The sequence below is a fragment of the Struthio camelus genome, chromosome 7 (assembly GCF_040807025.1).
Source record: "Struthio camelus isolate bStrCam1 chromosome 7, bStrCam1.hap1, whole genome shotgun sequence".
Lineage (NCBI taxonomy): Eukaryota > Metazoa > Chordata > Aves > Struthioniformes > Struthionidae > Struthio > Struthio camelus.
The window spans coordinates 8,691,664-8,715,127 of record NC_090948.1 but is presented as its reverse complement, the minus strand read 5'-3'; the positions used below and the strand labels follow the sequence as shown (position 1 = coordinate 8,715,127).

The following is a 23,464-nucleotide window of genomic DNA, read 5'->3' as shown; positions in this document are numbered from 1 at the left end:
GCCGGGTGGGGCGGGGCCGGGCGGGCAGGTCTCGCGAGAGCGCGGCGCGGCCGCCGTCTCCTAGCAGCGTCGCGGCCCCACGATGGAGCCCGGTGGCGACCGGCAGCAGCTCCAGAGGTTGGGGCGGGAGGCAGCGGAGTATTACCGAAGCCACGAAATCCCCCAGCGCCTGGAAGAAGCGCTCAACACCCTCTTCCTCCTGCGCCCCACAGACCTCTACGGGGATTTGGTACCGCGGGGGAGGCGGAGTGCGCCAGCGGCCCTGTGGGCGCGGCGGGTGGCTAGTGCGCATGCGCCAAGGCCTGGCGGCAGCGGCGGCGCGCCTCGCCTCAGAGGGGCGGCCGGGCCTGGCAGAGTCGCTGGCGGCTCCTTCCCTGCGGCGGGGCGAGGGCGGTGCTCGGGCAGGCGGAGCCCTTCTGACCCTGCCTCGGTGCTCGGGAAAGGCGTGGTGAGCGCCGGTGGTAGTTTAGCCGGAGGGGCTGCGCGGCCGGGCGGCCCTGCGCGCCCTCGGCGGCGGGTGTCCGTCGCTGGGGCGCGGCCGTTGAGGCGCGGCCGGGAGCGGCGGGTGGTTGCGCCGCCCTCTCGGCGTGGCTGCCGGCCTTGCCCCTCGCCCTCGGACAGGTAGGTGCACCTACGGTTGCTTGTCCCCTGTGCAGGCGCCGAGGCTTCCATAAAGCAAAACGTGGATGAGCTTGATGCTTCCTTGACTACAGTTAGACTTCAAAAAAATAACTTTCCACTGACTCAAGCAAACTTTTATGAGGGCTTGATGTTTCTCACCTCTTGGGAGCGATGGTGCTTTGACCCTGGTCCAAATACATTCGTACAGTGGTAGAGCTTTTTGTTTTATGCTGGTCGGTTATGTTTACAAAATTGGAGAATGTTTTGCCTTGGGATTCTGAAGATGGGCATCCCTAATCTGCTGAACCCTGATGACTCAGGCTGGTGACAATAATAGGACACTGGGGAATATTCCAACTGCTGCTCTTGAAAAGCAGGCTTCAATGGAAGGGACAGGAATCAAACCAATTTTGTCTGGTACCAATTTGACAAAATGTTGTGGACAGCAGTGCTAATAACACATGTATTAGTGATGATGCTGGAATTGCCAACAATACAAATAGCGTGAGCTCTAGAAAAAATAATTTCTTCTGTGTTCTTTGATGTGAAAGTGTCTGTGGAAATAAAACATTACACGGTTGGCCATAGTTTTTTTGCCGTTTCCTTCTCCCACATGTTTTGCCCTTGCCAGTGGGACTGAGAACTAACGACATCTTGTCTTGCTTTGCTACTCCACGCCCCCAGTGAAACAATGTACTACTGTTCAGACCTTTGTAGAATAGTTGAAACTGATTTACAGTATTTGATGGTTACATGTTTTCCTCCTCTACATAGCTATATATGTTTTGTGGTTTCTCAGTCTGATAAGTCATGCTTTGGCTTTGGTGACTGTCTTTGATACCAGACTAAAGAACGAAACGAAGACAGTATACAGTAAACCTCAGGTAACAATGTAATCATAATATAATATAAATATAAAGCAACATCAAGCAATACAAAGCCACGTCAGTGTCCAATAGGTAAGGACAGAGCCAAAACCATACTCTTACAGTCAGACGCTACCAGTTCCTCAGGCCCATGAAATACCACAATGCAAAAAACAAGTAAAAGAACTCTGCTTGCCAGAATACTAGACTTCCACCTTTCTCACAAGGCTCAAAGCGTGCTAACCTAAAATTTCAGATTTACTGTGGAACACTGTCTGCTAGCTGCATCAGTCGTCTTGTATGCTGTTCCTAGGTGCAGCGTGCCCGCAGCGACTTGCAAACTATGCCTAGCTTGTTAGCTCAGTTCTATCCAACCAAGAAACACTTCCTCCAGTAAGGAGAGTCTGATCACAATGATAAATAACCTTACATCAAGGATGTTGTGTAAGGGAGGAGACTACAAAAGCAGTGGTTACCACTGTGATTGAGGAACTCGATAACAAATTTCCCTTCCTTGCAGATTAAGTCTTCTAGCTATCTAGATCTTTAACACTCAGTCACCTAATCAGGGCCTGGTTGAGACACCTGAGCCACTCTACATATTAATTTGACCAAGCAAACTTGAAAACATTGTTAGATATCTAGGACATTAAGTGACTTCTGTAGGCAAGAAATATATTCTCAATATACATGTTTTTTTTTTTTTATTTCACTGTAAATCTAAACTTTGGACAGATATTTTCTAGGAGGGTTAAGGAGGTTTTGATCCCCATCACTGACTTTGCCAAATAAAACGCCTGTTCGTATAACCTGATGTGGCTGTGCAGCCACTTCCCATGCTTAGATTTGAGGTGGATCTGTCCCATCTGTAATGGTTCCTCAGGAGATGTTACAGAAGTAAAAGTGCGGTGTAACACAAGTGTGTTGAATAATGGGCCTTGTAAATGGATTTACTCAGTGGTGGATTTAATTTAAATTTAATTTATTTAATGGAATAAAAACCTGTTTACAGAGAGATTGGCTTTTAATGGAGTTCTCTTTCTCTTATTTAAGGCTAACTACTTTTCTAAATTCGCAAAAGCTCCAGTAATATGCAAATTAGTTGGAAGAAAAGTTCTTGATGGAGTTGGTCGACCAACATTAGAAGTGGAAATATACTGTATAATTAAAAATTATGAGAAGGTATGAGCTACATCTTTCTGTATTATTTATTTTAATAAGAGACTATCAGGGAGAGTTACTCCTACTCCCATCCTAATGAACATTTTAGTTTCTGTCTTTACCGAAAGAATATGACTCCACATGGCTTAACAGTTGAGTAAATGGTCCTTGCAACTTAGAAAAAAAAAATCATGAAAAGTTAGATGGTGCCAGCAACTATACAAACTTCATTCTCTGTGAATTAAACAATACCTCTCTGTGTTTTGTGAGCCACATACGACAGTGCATCTTTGCACGTTAAACTTTTGTTTGTCCTACAATGCATCCTGGTGCTTTTCCTTGCATCCCGTATCTAAACCTGTAAATCCATTTTTCCTCTAGATTTTTCTTTCTTTTTATTCTCAGGTCCTCATAATTTTATTGCTACAGCACTGTTTAAGATAAATAGAGTGTCAAAATAATATAACTGGAGGAACTTTTAACAATATTGAGCAAATAGTTTGATGTGGGTGATAGTTAAGTCAAACATACCTATGTAAGCACCTGCAATGCAAAACTGATACTGCATTTCGCCGCCGCCGCCCTGAAATATCCAAGACTATTCTATTTACAACTCCTAATACTGTGGATTTGTTATTTACACTTTTCCTTAGTTAAACTATGAATCAGTACATTTTTGATACTAAAAAGGAGACAATTTAAAGTTAAAGAAATTAAATATACTTTCAAAGTTATTCATAGTGTGTTAAGTTAATGTTATTAATGAAGCCAACTCTGATATCTATTTTATAAGTATTGTTCATCCATATGGAAATACATATTTAAATTACCTCAATAATTAAGATAAAATGTAAGTGAGTATGAATGATGACACTAAATACAAATGGTGGTAAATCATGGTACAACAGACTGCCAACAGCTGCAATAAAATATGTCGCAATGACAGTATAATCCTTAAAATTAACTCCATTCTGTTCTGAGAATAAAATATATGCGATAAAGAGATCTGTCAGGAGGTTTATACCTAAATTGTTAATCATTTAATTTGAGAAACTTGGATAAAGTCTGTTCTTACCAAAGTATAAAAAAAACAGAAAGAGATGCTAGATGAAAAAGATAAGTAAGTGGCACAAACAGTGGATGTGGAGATAGGTACTTGCAGAATAGGTAAGGACATGTATGTTTCATTCTTTCCAAGTTAGAAATGAAAGAGTGTTTTAAGCCTTTTTACACTATTTTGCAGAGGATTTGTTCCACTGTAATCTCTTCTCATTCTCAAATACTTGAAAATGCTTTACCTGAAGCAACTGAGGCTGATGAGAAAGAAAGAAATGACTCTGTTAACACTGCTGTGGAATGGGTGAATGAATCACTGAACGCAATGCTAAGAGACTTGAAACCCACTGACCAGTGTAACATTGATAAGATACTTAGGTAAGGCTTGCATATTTTTTCTATTGCTTTACGCTACTGCAGAACAAATTATTGCACTTGAAATACACACTACATATTTATATTGAGAATGAAAAATGTATTCAATATTCCATATGATTTCTAATGTTATTCTTTATTACATACTTTTAGGATGTGATGTCCATCTCAGATACATTGCACTGTCCTATTTCCTACTGCTTTAACTTGTAATGTGATGAAAGGAAAATCATGCTACTTTACACAAACATTCAGGGAAATTAGATTTTTGTGGGATGAAAAATAGGGATCTCTAAGAAAAAAGTGCATAGACACGTGTTCATGAGCCAGAGGCCCCTGATTAAGAAACTCGTTCGGCCGTTTTCAGATGGCCACTCCACTTTCCTGTTCATTACCCTGGAGAAAACACGTGGTATGAAAGGCCTGTGTGTATGTGTCTTCTGCATCAAGCTAAATCCACACAAAACATACCTATGTATATCTATATTTATAAAAACACATATATATTCTATGTGTATGTGTGTGCGTATACAGATACAGACAGATATACAGAGAGATACAGAGACTGTGTGTGTGAGCGTGTGTATGTGTATCTATATAAATATATATACACACACACAGTATATATAGTTTTTAGGTTCTGGTAGAGTCTTTTTTCTATGTAGGTCACTCCAAAAAAGGATACTTACCTGTGGTAATTAGTCTCTTTTAGCTGAAGTTGTACACTTGCTTGGAAACATAATTTCTCTAATAACCTCATATATATTTTCTCATGTAAACATTTGTTTTTAGGAGAATCCCACAGTAGAAAAAATAGATATATTTTTATTATAAGGAAATATATCTGTTGTTTTTAAGGAAAAATAAAAGCTATGGTAAAAGCATCACAAATATACTCAAATGTATCTTTACTACAGCATTTGAGGAACTACCAGGCAGCATTATGTCTCTCTTTACCCTGGAAGCAGTGCTGTGGCCTGTCCTTTTGTGTAGCTTGAAGGGTTTCTATCAGCTGCCTCCCTGAAGGGAACAACGCTTTCTTGGAGGAGTAGCTGTTGGGTTGCCACGCTTGACACAAGCTGTAGCAAACAGACCAAAATTGCAGTCCTGGTGGATTGTCTTTGGGCATCCCTTGCTCAAGGGAATAGGGACTCAACTTGAAAGAAATTCCTGCAACTGAAATCTCAAGATTTTAATGTATTACTTGCATAACTTTATATACTATATTTGAATTGGGTGATTCTGACCCATATGTACAGTTTCCACTGGTGGTTGAAATTCAGCCACCTCTGAGGTTGCAGCCTCTCAGGTAAAGAGTGTACTACAACTAACCTATTACGTTAGCAACCTAGGCCGAGTTCTTCTATGCCATAAAGTTGTGATAATATCCTTTACTACCCATGTGTCTGCATGGAGCTGACTCTGTGTGATTTGAAAAGCAGCTGCTAAGGTTTGTAATGCTTGCTGGTGGTACATTTTGTTTGCTCAACATTACATATGGCTGCAGTAAGACAAAGTGATTTGTTGACTCCTCCAGCTTCACACAATGAGTCCGTGGCAAAAGCTCAAATAGATGCCCCTAATCCACCTCCCAGCATGTTCTTTAGTCAGTATCCTATGTCTGCTTTTCATATGCCTAAAAATATTTTGAGCTACTAATCATTGTGCCTTTTCCCTCAGTGAATACTTTATTAGAAAAGTAGAAGAAAAAAAGGAAATTCAAAAGGAAGGTGAAGAAGAATCCACTCTTTCCCTTCCTTCGTGTGTTCCATCAGCAACTGGACTACCCGAGGGAAAAAAAGCTACAACAATAGGTTTTCGTTGATTTTCTTATAATATATTCTTCAATGGATATTGATAAGGATGCTAATGTACTTTCTGAAGTATCCCCTAGGCACTGAAGAGTGGTATCAGTTCTTCAAAGGGTACGGTTTGTCTGTCCTAAATCATCTTTCTGATCACAGCAGTTTCTACTACAGAACTGAGAGGGAAAATACAACATTTTCTCATCACTCACATGCGTTCGTTGAGCAGAGTTTCTGCCTTTTGTTTTACAGCTGGCTTAGACAGGAGGTTATTACTCTTCAGGAGGAGGAATAAGAATGGAGGAGGATGCAAATGAAGAATAGAAATGAGAATGATAAGGAAGGAAAAGGGAATCATAGAACTGAAAAGGACAATGGAAATGGCATGAAGATAGAAGTTTAAAAGAAAGGGAAGAGGAAGGAAGGAAGGGAAGTTTCTCACAGAATGAGAAAAGGAGGAAATAAAGGTGAAAAGTGAAAGTAGAAAAGAAGGAAGGGAATGAGATGGGGAAGACAGTACAGAATGAAAAAGAAGTAGGCAAACAATGCTACCGTAGTGTGATAACAGAGAAATAGGAAAAGTATTTATAGCCAAAAAAGCGAGGGGAAAAAAGCACCACGTGCTACCCCCATATATGCATTATCCTCAGAAAAAAAATCTTTCTGTTATCATTTCTTATGAGAGCAGAAAATTGTGGCAAATGATAATTTTGTTATCAGTGTAGTTTCAATTATCATATAATGTCAGTAAAACCTCCCAATAAGCATGTTAGATGTATGTACAGTAAATTTACCTTTCACCTAAAATATAACATCTGTAGCTGTCAAGTCCATACAGATATTATGCCATATATTAAACTTTTAGTCAAGCTTCTATCGATACATGTTACCTATTTTCATTAATTGTAATTTCTTTCTATCTGATTGTACCATTGATAATAATATTGTTAGAAACAATATGTGATTATAAGGAATCAAGGATTATAGCTACTTGTTACAGTGGAGCAGTAACAGGTGGAGACTTCCATTAGCAGGTGCTTTCAAAGGTAGCATCTATGTTGTAATTTAGGCAGGTTAAAAACTAGTGCAGTGGAAAGAATCTCTGAAAAGCAGCACAGTTACGCAGGGTTCCTCAGTACTTGGTTGCTAATGCACTATGTGTGTGACTATCCTCTGGATGTAAGCAGTTTAGAATCTGCATATAGTATGGGAATTGAGGTATCAACTAATCTGCATATCCAGTTAAAGTCCTATTAGGCATATTTTATCTTATGATACTGTAGTTGTATCCTGCAGTATTTATATTTTATTGTTGAAAACCTCTACAGCGAATGAAAGTTTGCATGAAGCTCCTGTTAGGAACTAAAGTAGTTGGTTAGATTTATTAAAAAAAAAAAAAAAACCCAATATATATGATTTTTAAGAATCATACCACTTATTTTAACTTCATATAGGTTCTTTCTGTACATATTCATGTAAGAAGTATAAATAATAAGCATGGCAGTGAGAGCTGCCAGGTTTGAAACATTTTGACCAAACTTATTCTACTGTATCGGAAAGGGAAATAAGTTGTTTGGAAAATTTAACATGACTCTGTGTGTGCAACCTTTAAAAAACCTGTCGTCTTAAACTTGTTTAAAAATCTGACCCTAATAGGGCTATGTTTTTTTCTCACTGTTATCAGAAGAAATCAAGTATGTGTATTCCCAGGCAGCTTATAATGTAATATTCCAAGTTGTTTGTGCAGAAGGAGTGCAATAAAGAATACTGAAAATATGGTTATGAAAGGAACCTGAAGGATGAGATGACAATACTGCGTATAAATACAGATTAATACAGATATCAGTGGCTGAAAAATCTCTGAAATAAATGAATTTGAAAAACATTTAAAATCAGAGTGAGAAAAGATACTTTGCCTACTTGCAAGGTAATTTCATGTATAAACACTTGACAGGATAGTTTGAAAAAATGAATTCTTTTGTAATACCTAGAGTACATTACAGCAATGACAATATTGTATTTGCTCCTACAACTGTGATACATAAATACACACTTTTCTTTTAAACCAAGAAAATATTTAGCTACTGCTCTCCTTCTTATAGGGAAGAAGGTGCCAGGTGCAGAGACGACAATCCCACCTGCAGAACCCATTGAATCAGTGCTTTGTGGCAGCTTAGCCATTGGAGGAACATCACTTGCTATAGCTAAGGCTGGTGCCACTATTAGCGATATCCCATTGTACTTATATATTGCGCTGCTCAAACGTAATCAGGTACACGTGACTATTTTGTCGTTCTCTTTGTTTTTCCCAATTATCACAATTGCTCTATAATTCTGTAATCAACAGGCCTTAGTGGAAATTGATGATAAATGTACCTCATGAAATATATCCTTAAGTCTGTTGACTGTAGCAGGCTTTGAACTGGTCCTGTGCTACAATGAAAATATACAAGACATTTTTATTTTCACATAATACTCTCAATTACAGGATTCACCTAAGGAAATGACTATGCCACTGCCAATGGTTACTCTTTTGAACTGTGGGAAATTTTCGCCTGGAAAACTGAAATTAATGAAGGAAGTTATGCTCATACCACCAGTTCAGTTATCACTCAAACAGGTAGTTTCATTTTGATTTTTATAAATATGTTGTATAGAGTGTTTATATACATAAGCATATAGATCTTTTCAACACAATCCTTAGAAATGTTATTTTTCATTTCTGTTTACTTGCATAACAAATATTAGTGCAGAATTGTGAGGCATGGAATATTATAGAGATAAATAGATGATGTTTTAAACAAAGATACATGAAGATTTCAAGTTAAAAATATATGTGTTAGTATACAGCAAAGAAATCAAGGCAATGAAGATGGCATAGAGGAATTCTGTAATACAACAGTAATAGATTTTTAAATAGTTCTGTTTAAAATGTGATTTTACATTAATGTATTATAGTTTCATCATCTGATTCATAGAGCATACAAAACAACAAAACTCTCACACCTGTCAAAAAAATCCACAACAAAGCATAAAACCTTTGGGAACGAACTGTTTTAAAAATAAAATTGTCAAGATAGAAGGTAATACAAAGCAGAGCAAAATGTATTTGGGGTGAATGAGGCAGACTGGATCAACAATTCCTTTTTGTTTAACCATGTGTTGCATTAAAGAATGTATCCGCACAAGATCCCTACATTAAGGCTGTAATTTCTGTTTTGTATGCTGGTGACCTGAACAAATAGCTGAGCTTGATTCTCTTTAACTTCTAGAAATGTCACCAAGAGCTCTTAATAAGATTACCAGCTCTGCACCTCTCAAAGAAATAGTGCCTCCTAGTGCTTATGGCAGAGTGGCTGTTTGCTGCAGTGTGCTAGTCAGTTCCTCCTATGTTGATATGTTATCAACTGTGACTGACCTCAGCCCCCTTCAGTACTCCTGTACTGGCACAATTTAAGAAAATGTGAAGAAGTGTGGTTTAAGTTAGCATTATACTTTTCCTTACTCAGCTGAAAAGGAAAAGCAGTCTTCTGTTAAAAGCAATGGATTCCTTAATTAAATGGATCACTTAATTGGAGTGTTCTTCCATTCCCCTATGTTTAAAATAAAGACAGCATTTTTCCCTGTTATCTAAATATATTGTAGACGTAAATACATTCATTTTTGTGAGAGTTTCCAGGTGGAAGTCTTAGACAGAGTCACGATTGTTGATGGCGATTACCATCTTCCTACTTCTCAGATATTAGGACATTGCCTACTTGTTAGATGTGGGAAGGGTTCTTTTGAGGGAAGAACAGACCGTTTTTCTTACCTTCTTATCTAGCAGCATAACCAGACATCCCTGTTCATTCCACTGCTACTAACCCTTTATCATTGGACATTTGACTGTATTTTCTGGGTGAGGGATTGTGTTAAGGAAGTCTATTATAGTTTAAAAGCAAAAAAAAAAAAAAAAAAGGACTTTCTATTAGGGTCTGCATTTAGAAGAAGCATCCTATCCCTTCTGATTTATATTGCTAGAATAAAATGGATTTATCCTTGTTTTGAAGTTTATTATTGTTTAATTTGCAGAGTATAGAAAGGGCTTTGGATATTCAGAGAGAAATGATGAAGCTGTTGGAGCCTACATGCAAAGGGGTAAGACAAAAATATATATAATAATGATGTACTTCATCTGGGCTTTCTACTGTTGTTCCCTGTGTAAGCTTGAACATGGGAGATTTAGCATGTTACCAAGTTTACTCTTTTGGCACAATGCAGAAGATGTATTTTTCTAACGGAGAAATAAAACATTGGCCATTTGGTACTATTAAGTTAATGAAGATAGAATAAAACATTTTTCTAAGCATGGGAAGACTTTCTATTTCATTTTTTATACCAGAAAAAGTACACTAAGAAGGAAGGGTCTACAGTGAACATACAGCATATGGTTACTGCAGTAGTATATCAAGCTCAGTATGTGTATATGCGTTTTGCAAAGTTATGTTGTTGGCATTCTTCAAGTACAGACTCTAGTTTACCATTTTTGAGAGCTCGTGTTCTGTTAATAGGCAAGGTGGGAATGTTCTGAAAAACAAGTGATGGTTCAAGTGATGCCCACATGGAAATATACATTTAAAATGAGTTACTACCACAAAATAAAGCTGGATAGTTGCTGATAGTTTCTGTTTTGTCTTAAATACTATTTCCTAACTTAAATATTTGCAATCTCATTAGACCAAAATTCTGTCAACTTTTTTTTTTTAATTGAAGTCTCTGTGATATGCTTGGATTTTTCATGGAACTGGTTCACTGTTTCTCCCTTCACTCCCAGCAGCCCAGTCCTCAATTAGCAGACAGGAAGAAGGGCAGTGCACGTAGTACAGGGAAGAAAGTTCTGGTAAGAAAAGAAATTTTCATCTTAAGCCTTCAGCGTGTTATTAACGACAGCAGGGAACCAAAACATTTTTAAGATACGAAACATTAATCTACATTACCTTTTTGGAAGGGTCAAGGTGTCACTTTTAAATACTCCACATGCCCATATTTTATATAATAATTTAGATTCTTCTGTTTATACCTTGCCTTCCTATGGAAGAATAACAGAAAGGGGATATTCTTCTGGAATCTTGTAATTTTTTTCATACAGAAATCCTGATAAGTCATCCAACTGAGCATTTTGCGAGCCTGTAGCAGCAGCAGAGAGCATGTACCTTTGATCATGTAAGCCATAAAACTGTGACCTGTAAGACCTGTCATTCCATGCTGTGTCCGAACTCTGGAAGTACAATTCCCCTCTTAGTCATGCTGCATTAAATTCCCAGTTCCTGTTTGAAGTAACAAACGACGGCAGATGCAAACCATTAGTTAAAAGGGCAGCACTCATAATAGTTCACAGAACATTATTTTGTATAATTCAAATGATCTTTGCCTTTTTCACTTCAAAACCTGTAGTTTACAGATGAATTTTCAAAAGAGCGGGATAGAAATGCCATGCTGATTTTGCTCTCCATTCTGAGACAATTATAATATTATCAGGTAAGAATTGTTGCTGTTGTGGGGTACACAGAAGAGAAGATGAGCAGAAGTTTTCGTATTGTTGTGCTGGTTAGACAACATAGCAGTCTTCATCAGCCAACTAGCCACCATTTTTCTGTGTGGCTAATTTTCTAATAATTCTGTATTTTCTGGTGGCTAATTTCTGTATTCTTATCACAATATGGACTGTAGTAGCAAGTTAAAATAATTCTCTAAGATGAGCACAAAGCCATGCATTAGATTCTCTGAAAAACTCCCATTTATTTCAGTAGAAGAAAACTAAAGGAAGTATTGGCGGGACTGAATTTTAAACTGATGTTAGTTAGTGCCATGGGTTTTTTTGAGAAAAGAAAGGAAAATGGCAATGCAGGCAATGAAGGAAATTGCTGAAGCAAGTAAGTCACAGTTGTTTTTTTCAGTGTAGCGGTATCTTTAGAAGGAAGGGTTGTCTGCTCAAGTTTCCTTGACTCTCCTTTACAATAGTGAAAACTTAATTTTAATTAGACTCATTTTGGGCTTGAAGTAATTGAATAAATGATGTTTCCGGCATTTATTGTGCAGTATATAAAGCCCTATCATATATGAAATGCTTATGTATTTTTTTAAAAAGCACATTTCAAGGTAATTGAATCATATCTCCATAGTTTTTCCTTTATTTTGCTAGTTTGTTTGATCACTTGTGTTTTGTGTGCTTGTGTAAATATGTAATGCTAGGAAGCACTTATTTAAGGTTATAGCAGTCAAGACTAGACAGAAAAAATGTTTTTATAAGGATATACTATGCTTTTAATAGAATATAATAAAGCACACCACTTGGGGAGAAATCACACAGAAAAGCAAACTTAAGCTCTAACAGTAAATGCAAGCAGACTGCCGCATTTCTTATTGTCTGTGGCAGCAGGTTAATACTCCGGAAAATGCAGGTCTCATAGATTGTCCCTTCCTTCTTTCAGATTGCTACAAAATGTTCCCTCCCATAACAATCTGACCTATGTTTTCTTTTAAAATTTGGTATGTGAAGAACATTGCGATATTCCCTGTAGCTAGATCTGCCCTGTCCATTGTAGTTAGTTCCCTAATTCTCCTCAACGTTGATGCCTTCCAACTAACTTCTCCAGTCAAACCCAGGACTATATCCTGCTGATTTCATGGCAACTTAGTGTCATTTTTTATAATCTAAAATCCACAGATTTAAAATTTGAATTCAGTGTTTAAAAGTCTACAAAATGACTGAAAACAGAAGAAGATGTGAGACATTTGCTCAGTGCAAATCTGCTTGTGGCTAGTGTGCAGGAGGCAGAAAACTCTCAAAAAGGATACAGTTGTGCTAGAGATATTTCCCCTCTACAAAATTTATTCCCTCCAGAAGACGTGAAATATTCTAGTGTTTCTTGAACACTCCAAACAGGCAGTATCAAAGTTGTAATCGAGGGTAAATGAGTAACAGCAGTTTAAACGTGGAGAATATATTTATGTGGTGAAGGGGGGGGGGGGGGTCCACAGCGACAGAAACTTTTACACAGCATCCATTACAACTCAGTGGATGTTAAAAGAGCCTTTAAAATGCTTTTATAAACCCATACTGGACATACAAGTGTGAGAACTATATGACTAGCCATGTTTCCAAGGACTAAAGCAGCTTTCTACCTGATAGCACTTGATAAACACTCATTCATAAAGAATTGTCCCTAAAGATGCTAATGTCATTTCTGAGAAATATATATTGTTGACTGAAGTCAGACTGAAATGGCAGGGATTGTACTTATTATATATTAAAAAATACTAATAAGGGGATTGTTTCTGTTTTACTTTCAGCCTGCAGCCATGAAAAGAATATCACACTTAGGCTGCCTAATAACAGGATGTGATAATCTAGAACAACCTCTACTCCTACTGCAAACAGCTTGCAATAATATAGGTCTGGAGCTAGGAACAGATATGTATTTAGCAATAAATTGTGCTGCTCATGAATTGATAGATTACGTAAGTTACTTTCAATCTCTATGTTGTTGATTTTAAAGGGAATGTAATTAGTTGTTAACAGTATTCATTATTGCATTATAAACACACCTAGAAGCCTCTAACTCCATTTTCCAAAGTAGAAATCAAGCAAAACAAAATGAATGTCTATGCATTTTTAAAATACACTTGAATCTGTCCTAGAACTGTTGCAGAAATTGTATTGAATAGTGAGTGCAAGGGGACAAGCCACCAGATGTCCTTCAGGCGGCCTGATGGAGCAGGAGCAGAGAGGACTCTGGAGTACCAGAGTACCAGCCTGCTGGCACACCTCGTACGGGACAGGACTCAGTGAGCCAAGGCAGCCGCCCATTATGGCTTGCCTACAGGAATCTGTTATTTTCACAATTTGACCAGCCAGATTTAATTCTTTTCTCTGTTTATTTATTTATTAAGCTTTTTCTGATCAATCTGTGTCAAATGTAGCAAACTTTTAATGGGCGGACACGCAGTACATAACCAGCTTCATTTCACGTATGCCGAAAGACAATTTTGAATTAATATATTAAGTGGCAAATAGTCTTTTTTTCATTCTACCATAGGGTGTAAATACAGTAATTATCTTCTATCCACCTTGTTTTCAAAATTGAAGAACAAGAAACTATTTACACAAGTATACTATTATAATTCCATCACACCACTAATTGCTTATTTCTCTATTTTATTACACTGCACCTGTTGTTTTCTTCAAAATACCCTCGCCTTTCTGCATATTTTTACTATGGTAGGTGTATGCAGCCACTAACATTCATCTAATTATGTATAAAAATTCATTTTTAATTCTTATTTTTCAAGATTTTGATTTGACAAAGCTTATTTATCTCAGGCTGAAGTCTTAAAAGTTGTTGCCCCTTTTTCCAAGATCAATTTGGATTCTCTTTAAGTAGAAGGAAAAAAAGCCTTTGCTATTCTATGTGATTTAATTTTTCATGAGATTCTCTATAGCGACAAACCTTCTACTATTAATATCTGATCTTTGGCAAAAGCAGTGTGATATCCCTATTATATACCAGAATGAGCAAAACCTTAGCCAAAGAATTATCAGTAATTTTGTAACTTTTTATTATTAAACTGTTAAAGCGATTAAAGCAATGGCTATTGTGGCATGCTTTGACAGTTTGCCTGTAATAATCTGTGTATATGACAGTTTATGGTTCCCAAAATAATGAGATTAGTTTTAAATGAGTCTTTTTTTGAAAGGGGAAAGGGGTAAAAAAAAAAAAAAAGGCTATGTCTTCTTATTTTTGAGCATTGAGGGTGTACTCCTTTCACATAGCAGTATTTTTTTATGAAGATGAGGACTAAAAATTACCTTTTTTCATGCGAAAGTGAGATTTTTAATGTGTGATTTAGTAAAAATGTCAAATATTGCTAACTTATTGATAAAACTATGAAGACTGGCAGTGTTGCCTAGGAAATGCCGAAATAGATTTTATCCCTTGTTTTGGGAATAGTACCTGTCAGAGAGCTTGGCATGAGCCAGTTGGAACCCACTGTTACATTAGGCAGGGATTCCTATAACGAAGTACTGGCCACTTAGACACAGAATAAAGCAGATGATAGATAAATGAAAGTGTGCTTATTGAAGAACACACAGTCCACTGCTTTAGTGGAGTTATTAGTGTCACCAGATGTGTCTGCTTACGTTAGTAACTGTTTGTTAAAGTATTACCATTCTTATCTTTTACGCTTTTTGCTTTACTTTCTAGCATAAAGGAAAATATGAAATACTCACTGGAACGTTCAGAAGTCCTGATGAAATTGTTGATATGTATGTGGAACTGATTAATAAATTTCCTTCTATTATTGCATTAGTAGATCCCTTAAGAAAAGAGGTAAGATAGCTTATGTGAGACCTTACTGCCGTGCAGGCCGCCCATATTGATAAGTACCATAGGTGGAATATCACTGAACTTTTCACTTTTTTACAAAGCAGATAAATATGCAGTGTTGTCTTCTGTTTTTGGGGCACAGAAATATCGGTATAAAAATGTATGTTATAATTCACTTACATATCTGTAATTGACAGTCTAAATTATATAAAATTAAATTATAAATTGTAATTGACAATAAATGTAAATTTGACACTGTCTCCCATAACATCCTCATAGGCAAGCTCAGGAAGTGCGGGCTAGATGAGCGGACGCTAAGGAGGATTGAGAACTGGCTGAACGGCAGAGCTCAGAGGGTTGTGATCAGTGGCACAGAGTCTAGTTGGAGGCCTGTAGCTAGCGGTGTCCCCCAGGGGTCAGTCCTGGGTCCAGTATTGGTCAATTTATTCATCAGTGACTTGGATGAAGGCACAGAGTGCATTCTCAGCAAGTTTGCTGATGATACTAAACTGGGAGGAGTGGCTGACACACCAGAGGGCTGTGCTGCCATTCAGAGGGACCTGGACAGGCTGGAGGAGAGCTGGGCAGAGAGGAACCTCATGAAATTTGAACAAAGGCAAGCGCAGGGTGCTGCACCTGGGGAGGAATAACCCCATGCACCAGTACAGGCTGGGGGCTGCCCCGCTGGAAAGCAGCTTTGTGGAGAAGGACCTGGGTGTCCTGGTGGACAACAAGTTGACCATGAGGGCACAGCAATGTGCCCTTGTGGCCAAGAAGGCCAATGGGATCCTGGGCTGCATTAGGCAAGAGTGTTGCCAGCAGGTCGAGGGAGGTGATCCTGCCCCTCTACTCAGCCCTGGTGAGGCCACATCTGGAGTACTGTGTCCAGTTCTGGGCTTCCCAGTACAAGAGAGACATGGAGCTCCTGGAGTGAGTCCAGCAGAGGGCTAATAAGATGATGAAGGGGCTGCAGCACCTCTCCTGTGAAGAAAGGCTGAGAGAGCTGGGCCCGTTCAGCCTGGAGAAGAGAAAACTAAGGCGGGGGACCTTATCAATGTGTACAAGTACCTGAAGGGAAAGTGTCAAGAGGATGAGGCCAGATGCTTCTCACTGGTGCCCAGCAATAGGATGAGAGGCAATGGGCACAAACTGAAACACAGGCAGTGCCATCCGAACATGAGAAAAAACTTCTTTGCTGTGAGGGTGACAGAGCACTGGACCAGGTTGCCCAGAGAGGTTGTGGAATCTCCTTTCCTGGAGATATTCAAAAGCTGTCTGGACACGGTCCTGGGCAATGCGCTCTAGGTGACCCTGGTTGAGGAGGGGGGGGGGGGGTGTCTCTTCCAGAGGTCTCTTCCAACCTCAACCATTCTGTGATTCTGTAAACAAACTTGCATGTTTGACATAGTTCCTAATACAAAATAATCCTGGCAAGGATGGTAAGTAAAAATATTTTGAAGAATTACAAGAAAATGCATTTTTATCTGATTCCAATTGATAAATCACTATCATTTTAATCACATTTTTTCCTTCTTAGGTAAACAAGAAAGAATTCAAATTACATTATAGAATTTAAATTATGAAATTAATTTGATACATAAATGATAATATATTTTATGTAAGAAACTAAAGACTTGGATGTCATTGTATATGTCTTAGAATCACTGAAAATAAAATAAATAAATGCAATTCTATATGACTGAGATTTAAACCCAAAGACAGAACAAACCCGTAACTTGCATAATTGCTCAACAGAATTTTTAAAGTGGCAGGAGTACAGCATATATTTACCAGTATGGTCAAAGTTTCATGAGTTAATTGAGTGTGGCCAATGGCTTACAACAATAAAATAGAATACTATTAAGTATGTTATCAAGGTACAAATGGATGAAAGAAACTGATTACATAACCTTAAATATTAGCATTTATATATGATTAAGTTTTTATGAATTAAAAAAGGACAAAAATTTAGTTGTAGCAGAATCTGCAACTATATACCTATATTCTGTGGCTGCACAACTTAACAAAAACTAGTTCTGGCCATAGAACTGTACACTAAAAATCTTTTTAAAAAAAAAAAACCAAATATATGCTTTTTGTATTCATGTTTGTGAACAAAATATGAAGAACATGAATGAAGGGGAAACCAAGGTGATGTTGTCTGTGTGAATCTGCCTGAATCAATAATTCTGAAAAGGATGAACTGCAAAATCCATCTCATTTGGTTCTTAACTGGAACGTAAAGTTCACTGTTTCAAGTATCAGTGTTGACTGGTCTCTCTCCGTACTTAGCCTGGCTTAGCCTCACTGTTTCAAATTGGCTGTCTGAATTACCCACGTTTCAAAACACTGGATAATTCCTCGCTCCTGCCAGGACTACAAGCTTCCTTGTAAATTCTTACAAAGAAACATATTTGCAATACAAAAATATGCAGAATTATAACAGACAGTGAAGGACATTTGAAATAGAATACTATTAAAGGAAACACCTCCCCCGCTCCCACTCATCGCCCTGCCCCACTTTACCGTTTACCCATGCCACATCTTTGCCACGGATAATTAGATACTTGAGAATTAGCTCTGGTACCAATTCAACGGTTCATTGCCAGACAGCTGACCACTTCAGTACCTAACTTCAAGCATTTGCCCAGGTGTCAGTGACTTCATTTTCACTTAAATATGTGCTTGAAAGCCTTGTAGGAAGGGACCCTCATACAGCTTGCAAGTAGATGGGCACAAAATTCTTTATGATCTGTAGACAAAGAATTATTACCTGCAGAATTATTAACAAGAGAATGTGTGTGTTTTTAATATGAGAACTTTGCATTTTGTGGACACAAACAAAGCACATGAATTTGTAAATTTCTTGTTTCAGATTATTTACTTATTTTTATCATTAAATCTCAACAGCATATGAATATTGCACTAAAATCAAGAAACAAAGATCCTAAATAAATGGAGCTTCTATGTAAAGAAAGCTTTGCTACTTGCTGTTCCACATGGGTCAGTCTTAAGGCTCCCATCTTGCTGTCTTGATATGTGTCACAGAGTTTATGGCTGTCTCCTGTTTCATTATTTCTTATTTAAATATCTATTAGGACACTTCAAATATTAACACATAAATGAGTCCTCTGAATCCAAAACAGAAAATTATTTTATATTCCATTAAAACACTTTTTAAAACTAAATCTCAGGAGGAGTGAAATCAAAACAGCAGAATCCTACAGTTAATTTAAATTGAAATATTTAAAATTATGCCTGTGTGCAAGTAGCTTTGATTAATTCCAGGTTATAATTTATGTTTTCTAGCAAGATCTTAAAATCCAAGCAAAATGTTGGAGATGTATTTTTATTAGGTAGACACATTTAAAATATAATGTATGTATATGAAGGGTACCTCTAGGATGGAATCCAAATGAACTGTACTTTTTTAATTATTAACCTTCTGAATTAGGGGTTGGGTCTGTTTTTTTTTTTAAACTGTATGTGACTGTTTATGCAGGACAGAAAGCAGTGGAATAACATATGTTGTGCTCTTGGTTCCAAATGTTTCCTGATTGCCGAAGATGCAGCCACAAGTATTTCCAAACTCATACCTGATCAAGACATAAACCTACCACAATGTAGTGGCATTGTCCTAAAATATATTAATCAAACCAAGGTATCAGATCTCATAGAACTTACTGGACTTCTAGATGGTGAGTAGGCGGGGAGAAAAGGCTGGCTTTTAAACTTTTCCAGTCAATAAATGGTGTTGCTGTACATGTAAACGTTACACTTTTTATTTAATTATAGCCACTTCTAATTTAGAAAGTGCTTGTCGGAAGAAACTACAATTCATGATTGGATTATCAAATCTCTGTTTAGGATTTTAAAACAGGCTTCACTATAGCAAACTAATACACTGTGAATGTTTTGAATGTGCGTGCCATTTGATGCTACAAACATCATACATTTAGACATCAGAATTAAATCAAAAAAAGCAGCGTGATATAGCTGAGAAATCTGAATTTTGACTAATACTAGGTTATAATTAAAAAATCTGAATAAGTCAAAATATTTAAAATTGCAGCTTAGATAGATTATTGTCTATAATTAAGCCTTTGTGGTTACAGTAATCAGTACTTCTGCAGGTTCATATGTGAGATTTTTCTTTGTATTAAATTTTTCTTTATTCATTTTTATACCCAATAAATAGATAGACAAATTTAATGTATCTAAGTTCCTTCCTTATTCCTCAAAAAGCCCAGAATCACTATATCAAAGTGAGTAAACAGCAACTTAAATTTTAATTCAGTCTTGATGGAGAACTGGATTTCATAGTGATAAAAAATTATTGCTACACTAAGGAGCACATTTGAAATACACAGAACAGCATTCTACCCCATAGAATACATTACCAGATAGGCTAGAGCTAAGAAGTAGGATGGGATGTTAGATATAGCCTTATCCATGCTGAAAAGAAAAAGCATAATGTTAATGCCAATATTGTAGCAAACTAATACAGTTTACTTATTTTATGAGCTAGGTTTTATTGCTTTTACTCATGTTTGTATTTAATCCTGTCTAGCCCAAATTAAAATAAAAAAGTTCAAACAATTTCTATGTCAAATGTATAAAAATATATACTAATGAAGGTTATACACTCCCATTATATATAGGTCAAAGACATATTACCATATTAGGAAGTCCAGATGGAGAATCTTCTGATGATAGCCTTGTGGATCTGGTAAGTACTGAAAGCTGTTCAATTGCAGAATTGCCAAAAACACTGCTTTTATCATGAACTGGTTTTTAGGAGAAAGGCTGTTTCTGTGTGAGAAAGAAACAACCTTTTACAAAATGGGCTTTTTCTAGAGAGTTGCTTTTTTCCTCCACAGAGAGTTAATCTTTTAGGTTTAAAGAGAAGATACAGGCAATGTGCTAAAGCAAGTGTATATGATCTATTTTGTTGCATTAGTTTATAAAAATATTAAAACATTCCCAAATAGTAATGATATTTGATATAAAAACTCTGAATGCTGATATATATTTAATCTGTTTGTATTAAAATCAAATTTGCAAATAAAATATCATTTCTTAAACCAATGAAAATTATTGCTTGCATGCAACATCTCTTTCATTCAGTAACAGGTTTTATTTGTATTTAAAGGAGGGTTTTATCTGTAGAAAGATAATGAGATTGTTAAGTTAGAAGTAGGATACTACGTTAAATAATTAAGAATGACTTCACTTCCCAAACTGTACAGTTTTAAAATATGCACTTTCTTGTCTTAAGGCTGTTGGACTGGGTGCCAAGTTTATCAAGTTGGGAGGTCTTTCCCGCGGAGAAAGGGTGACCAAATACAACCGCCTTCTTGCTATAGAGGAAGAACTGGCCAAGAATAGAACGCTACGTATGAGCTTCTTTCTTACTTTGTTTTCAGCTTGCAGTGAATACAAGAACAAAGATTGGAGGGAGAATGATTGAAACTGCACCACAGGAGGGAAGCGGAATCAAAAGACTATAAATAAGTGCTGACAAAAAAAACCTAGGATAGCACTTGCCACAATGTATATTGTTGTCCTAATGGATTATCTGTTTACTGAATGTTAAAATAGACCCCTTCTTGAGGAATAGCCTACATTAAGCTTTTTTCCAGAATTAATTGGTTGCAGTCTTGAAGCCCATAGTGCAAAAAGAACAAAACAAAAGCCATGCATATAACACTCCAAATAGCTGCTAAAACGTAATTTTAGGGCAAAAAATCCAACCGCTTCAGGCTCCTAAACATATATTGCTAACAGAACTTCAGTTCACAACCCTCTTGTTTGTTACGTTTCCAACAAAATGTGTTGGGAAAGCTACAATTACATGGGTAAGCACTAAATAAAACCTGAGAAGGACCAAAGTTCCACTTGTATGCATCTGTGTGCGTTTCAGGATCTGAATCTTCTTTTTGCATCATTCTCTATTCCGTTAATACTTAACAGTTCATTAGAGCCACTTCTCATTTGCTCAGGTATCAATCAAGAGACAATAATGGCATCCATTTTTGAGGGAGGGCAGAGAGACAAGGGGCGGATGTGGGGCAGGGGGAGAAAGGAAGGAAAGAATTTGCACAAATTTATTATGACTAAGAAAAGGAAAAATTAAGGTTACTACTTAACTAACTCATTTACCCTTTTGTTTCTAGTCATTTTCCATGTTTGATACATAGGATAGCAACACTTGGCATCAAGGTGCTATAGAACAAAGTTTTTATTCAAAAATATTTTTTCATTGAATAATTTTCTAAATTATGGAATTCTCCCTCTTGCTTGTAAATTATCATGTAACCAATAGAAAAATACACAGCAATCGTTTGTACTAAGAACATAATTTCACAGACTATGCTTTCCAAAAACAAGCCAGATAATTATAAATAGTTAGAAGCTGTAACTGCCTCAGCAATATTAATATATAACCTATTAAAATGGATATAGTCTAAATAAAAGAGCTCAAGTTCAACAGATGTTTAACAGTATAGCTCATAAAATGAAACTGCACAATTCCTGAAGCTATTACTACTTTGGCAGGAATAAACTCCAATAGCTAAATCAACAGCAGGGAAATATCGTGATAGGGCGTCTGAGCTGCATGCCAAACACGTCATTTGGCTGGGCTGCAAGATACAAAATACGCTGGAGCGCTGAAAGGTGGTGGACTCTGTAAATGGTTCATAGACAGGAGGTGGCATTGACCTGTCAGGAGTCTCACCAGGCTCGACTGAACTGGGCATGCAGCTGGGCCCCCTGTAACAACGTTGACCTCAGCTCTCCCTGCCGCCCTGTCTGCTCTCACAGTTAGGAATGTAGATTGCGCAGAAGTCTTCGTGTAAGAGCAGCCCCATTGCTGATGCTGTGTTTCAGCCCCCAGGTACACGCAGAAGACACACATGAACTATTTGCAAGCTAAATCACAGACTGGCCATCCCTTTACCAAGAAGTAACTGGGGCAGGCATTGGGTATGTGGTGCACGCATGTTCCAGAAGGAATCCGTGAGGTTAGGGAAGAACAGAGGATCACAAACGTAGGACAAATAGCAGCGAGAAGAGAGGCAAAGTATTAGTTATGGGAGCAACATCTGAACTTGCGCTTATATAAAGCTGTTAGAGACTGGGATAGAGAGGGAACAAGGCACAGGCAGCTGATGGGAACTGCTGCAAGAGTACCAATGCAGGAGATGGATGTTTAAAAAAGGGAGGATGGCCAGAGCCAAGGGGAGTGAGCAGCAAGGTGAGATAAGTACATAAGAAAGGAATGCCATAAATATGCCAGCACAGGTTGCTGTGCACCACGTTCTAATCCTGCAATCAAAGTGCAGAAAATGCCCTTGTGTCTCTTAAGGACCAGACTTTTAGAGGTGTTTAGAGACTCTTGTAAGCATCTTCAGGAATTTTTTTTTTAATCTGAGTGCATCAGAGAAAATTCCCCAAAAAAGCGATTTCAACAAACATAAGAACGTTTCTTTTTTCTCTTCTCTTTCAGGGTTTGAAGCAAGCCTTGAATTTATCAATTTTGCTGAAGAAACACAGCCAGAACAACTTTTTGATCTACTCCCTTTGCCAAAGCAGGATTAATTGCCTCCACGGCCCTCTCAGCCCGTCCTGCAGGTTCAGAACCTGACTGCCCAGCTTGCACAGGACAGCATATTGACATAGGTTGTCCAAATTAACTTTTGGGTAAATTTTTAACAAATAGTTATTTTAGTACGGAATTTATATATTGACTATTCCTTAGTCTATTTGTTTACAAGCACTTTAGAAATGTTTAAAAGCATTCACATATTAGCTTGTCTTCTGCCAGGAGACTATTACTTTCAGATGAAACCAAGTTAATCGAGTAGTAGCTATCGTTTGAAAATACCACAAAATTCTGTGCTGTATTTACAAATTGAAAAAACAAATACCTCTGTGTTAATTCCAAAACTAAATGTTTGTTTTGAGACAGAAGAAATCTCTCTCCATACAAAGAACAAGCTATTGACAAACAGTAAAAAAACATTTTACAAAAAACAAAGGCCTTGACTGTTACGTTCCTCCATCCCCCCACGCACCCTCAATGCTGCTCTTAGATCTAGCCTACAAGGGAGATTTTGCTCCAGTTCTAGCTAGCTATCAACAGAAGTGCATCAGTGCAAACCCCAAATGTAGGGCACAAAGCTGTAATTTGCATCAATAGGAAGCCTGC

The 23,464-nt window shown here is 37.6% G+C and overlaps 1 protein-coding gene across 2 annotated transcripts; it reads left to right on the top strand.

Moving 5' to 3' along the window:
- Positions 1-17: 17 nt before the first annotated feature.
- ENO4 (enolase 4) lies at positions 18-23,393 on the top strand. Of its 2 annotated transcripts, none has more exons than XM_068951626.1 (14): positions 18-229; positions 2,541-2,669; positions 3,892-4,082; positions 5,760-5,893; positions 7,987-8,156; positions 8,373-8,504; positions 9,956-10,021; positions 10,698-10,763; positions 13,217-13,384; positions 15,130-15,255; positions 18,755-18,950; positions 19,914-19,981; positions 20,531-20,648; positions 22,763-23,393. In XM_068951626.1, the coding sequence occupies exons 1-14, from the start codon at positions 83-85 to the stop codon at positions 22,852-22,854; spliced, it is 1,803 nt and encodes a 600-aa protein (XP_068807727.1). In that variant the 5' UTR covers positions 18-82; the 3' UTR covers positions 22,855-23,393. The 2 variants fall into 2 exon arrangements, with proteins under 2 accessions (XP_068807727.1, XP_068807728.1); XM_068951627.1 differs by having other exon boundaries at positions 30-229; positions 10,701-10,763.
- The last annotated feature ends 71 nt before the right edge of the window (positions 23,394-23,464 follow it).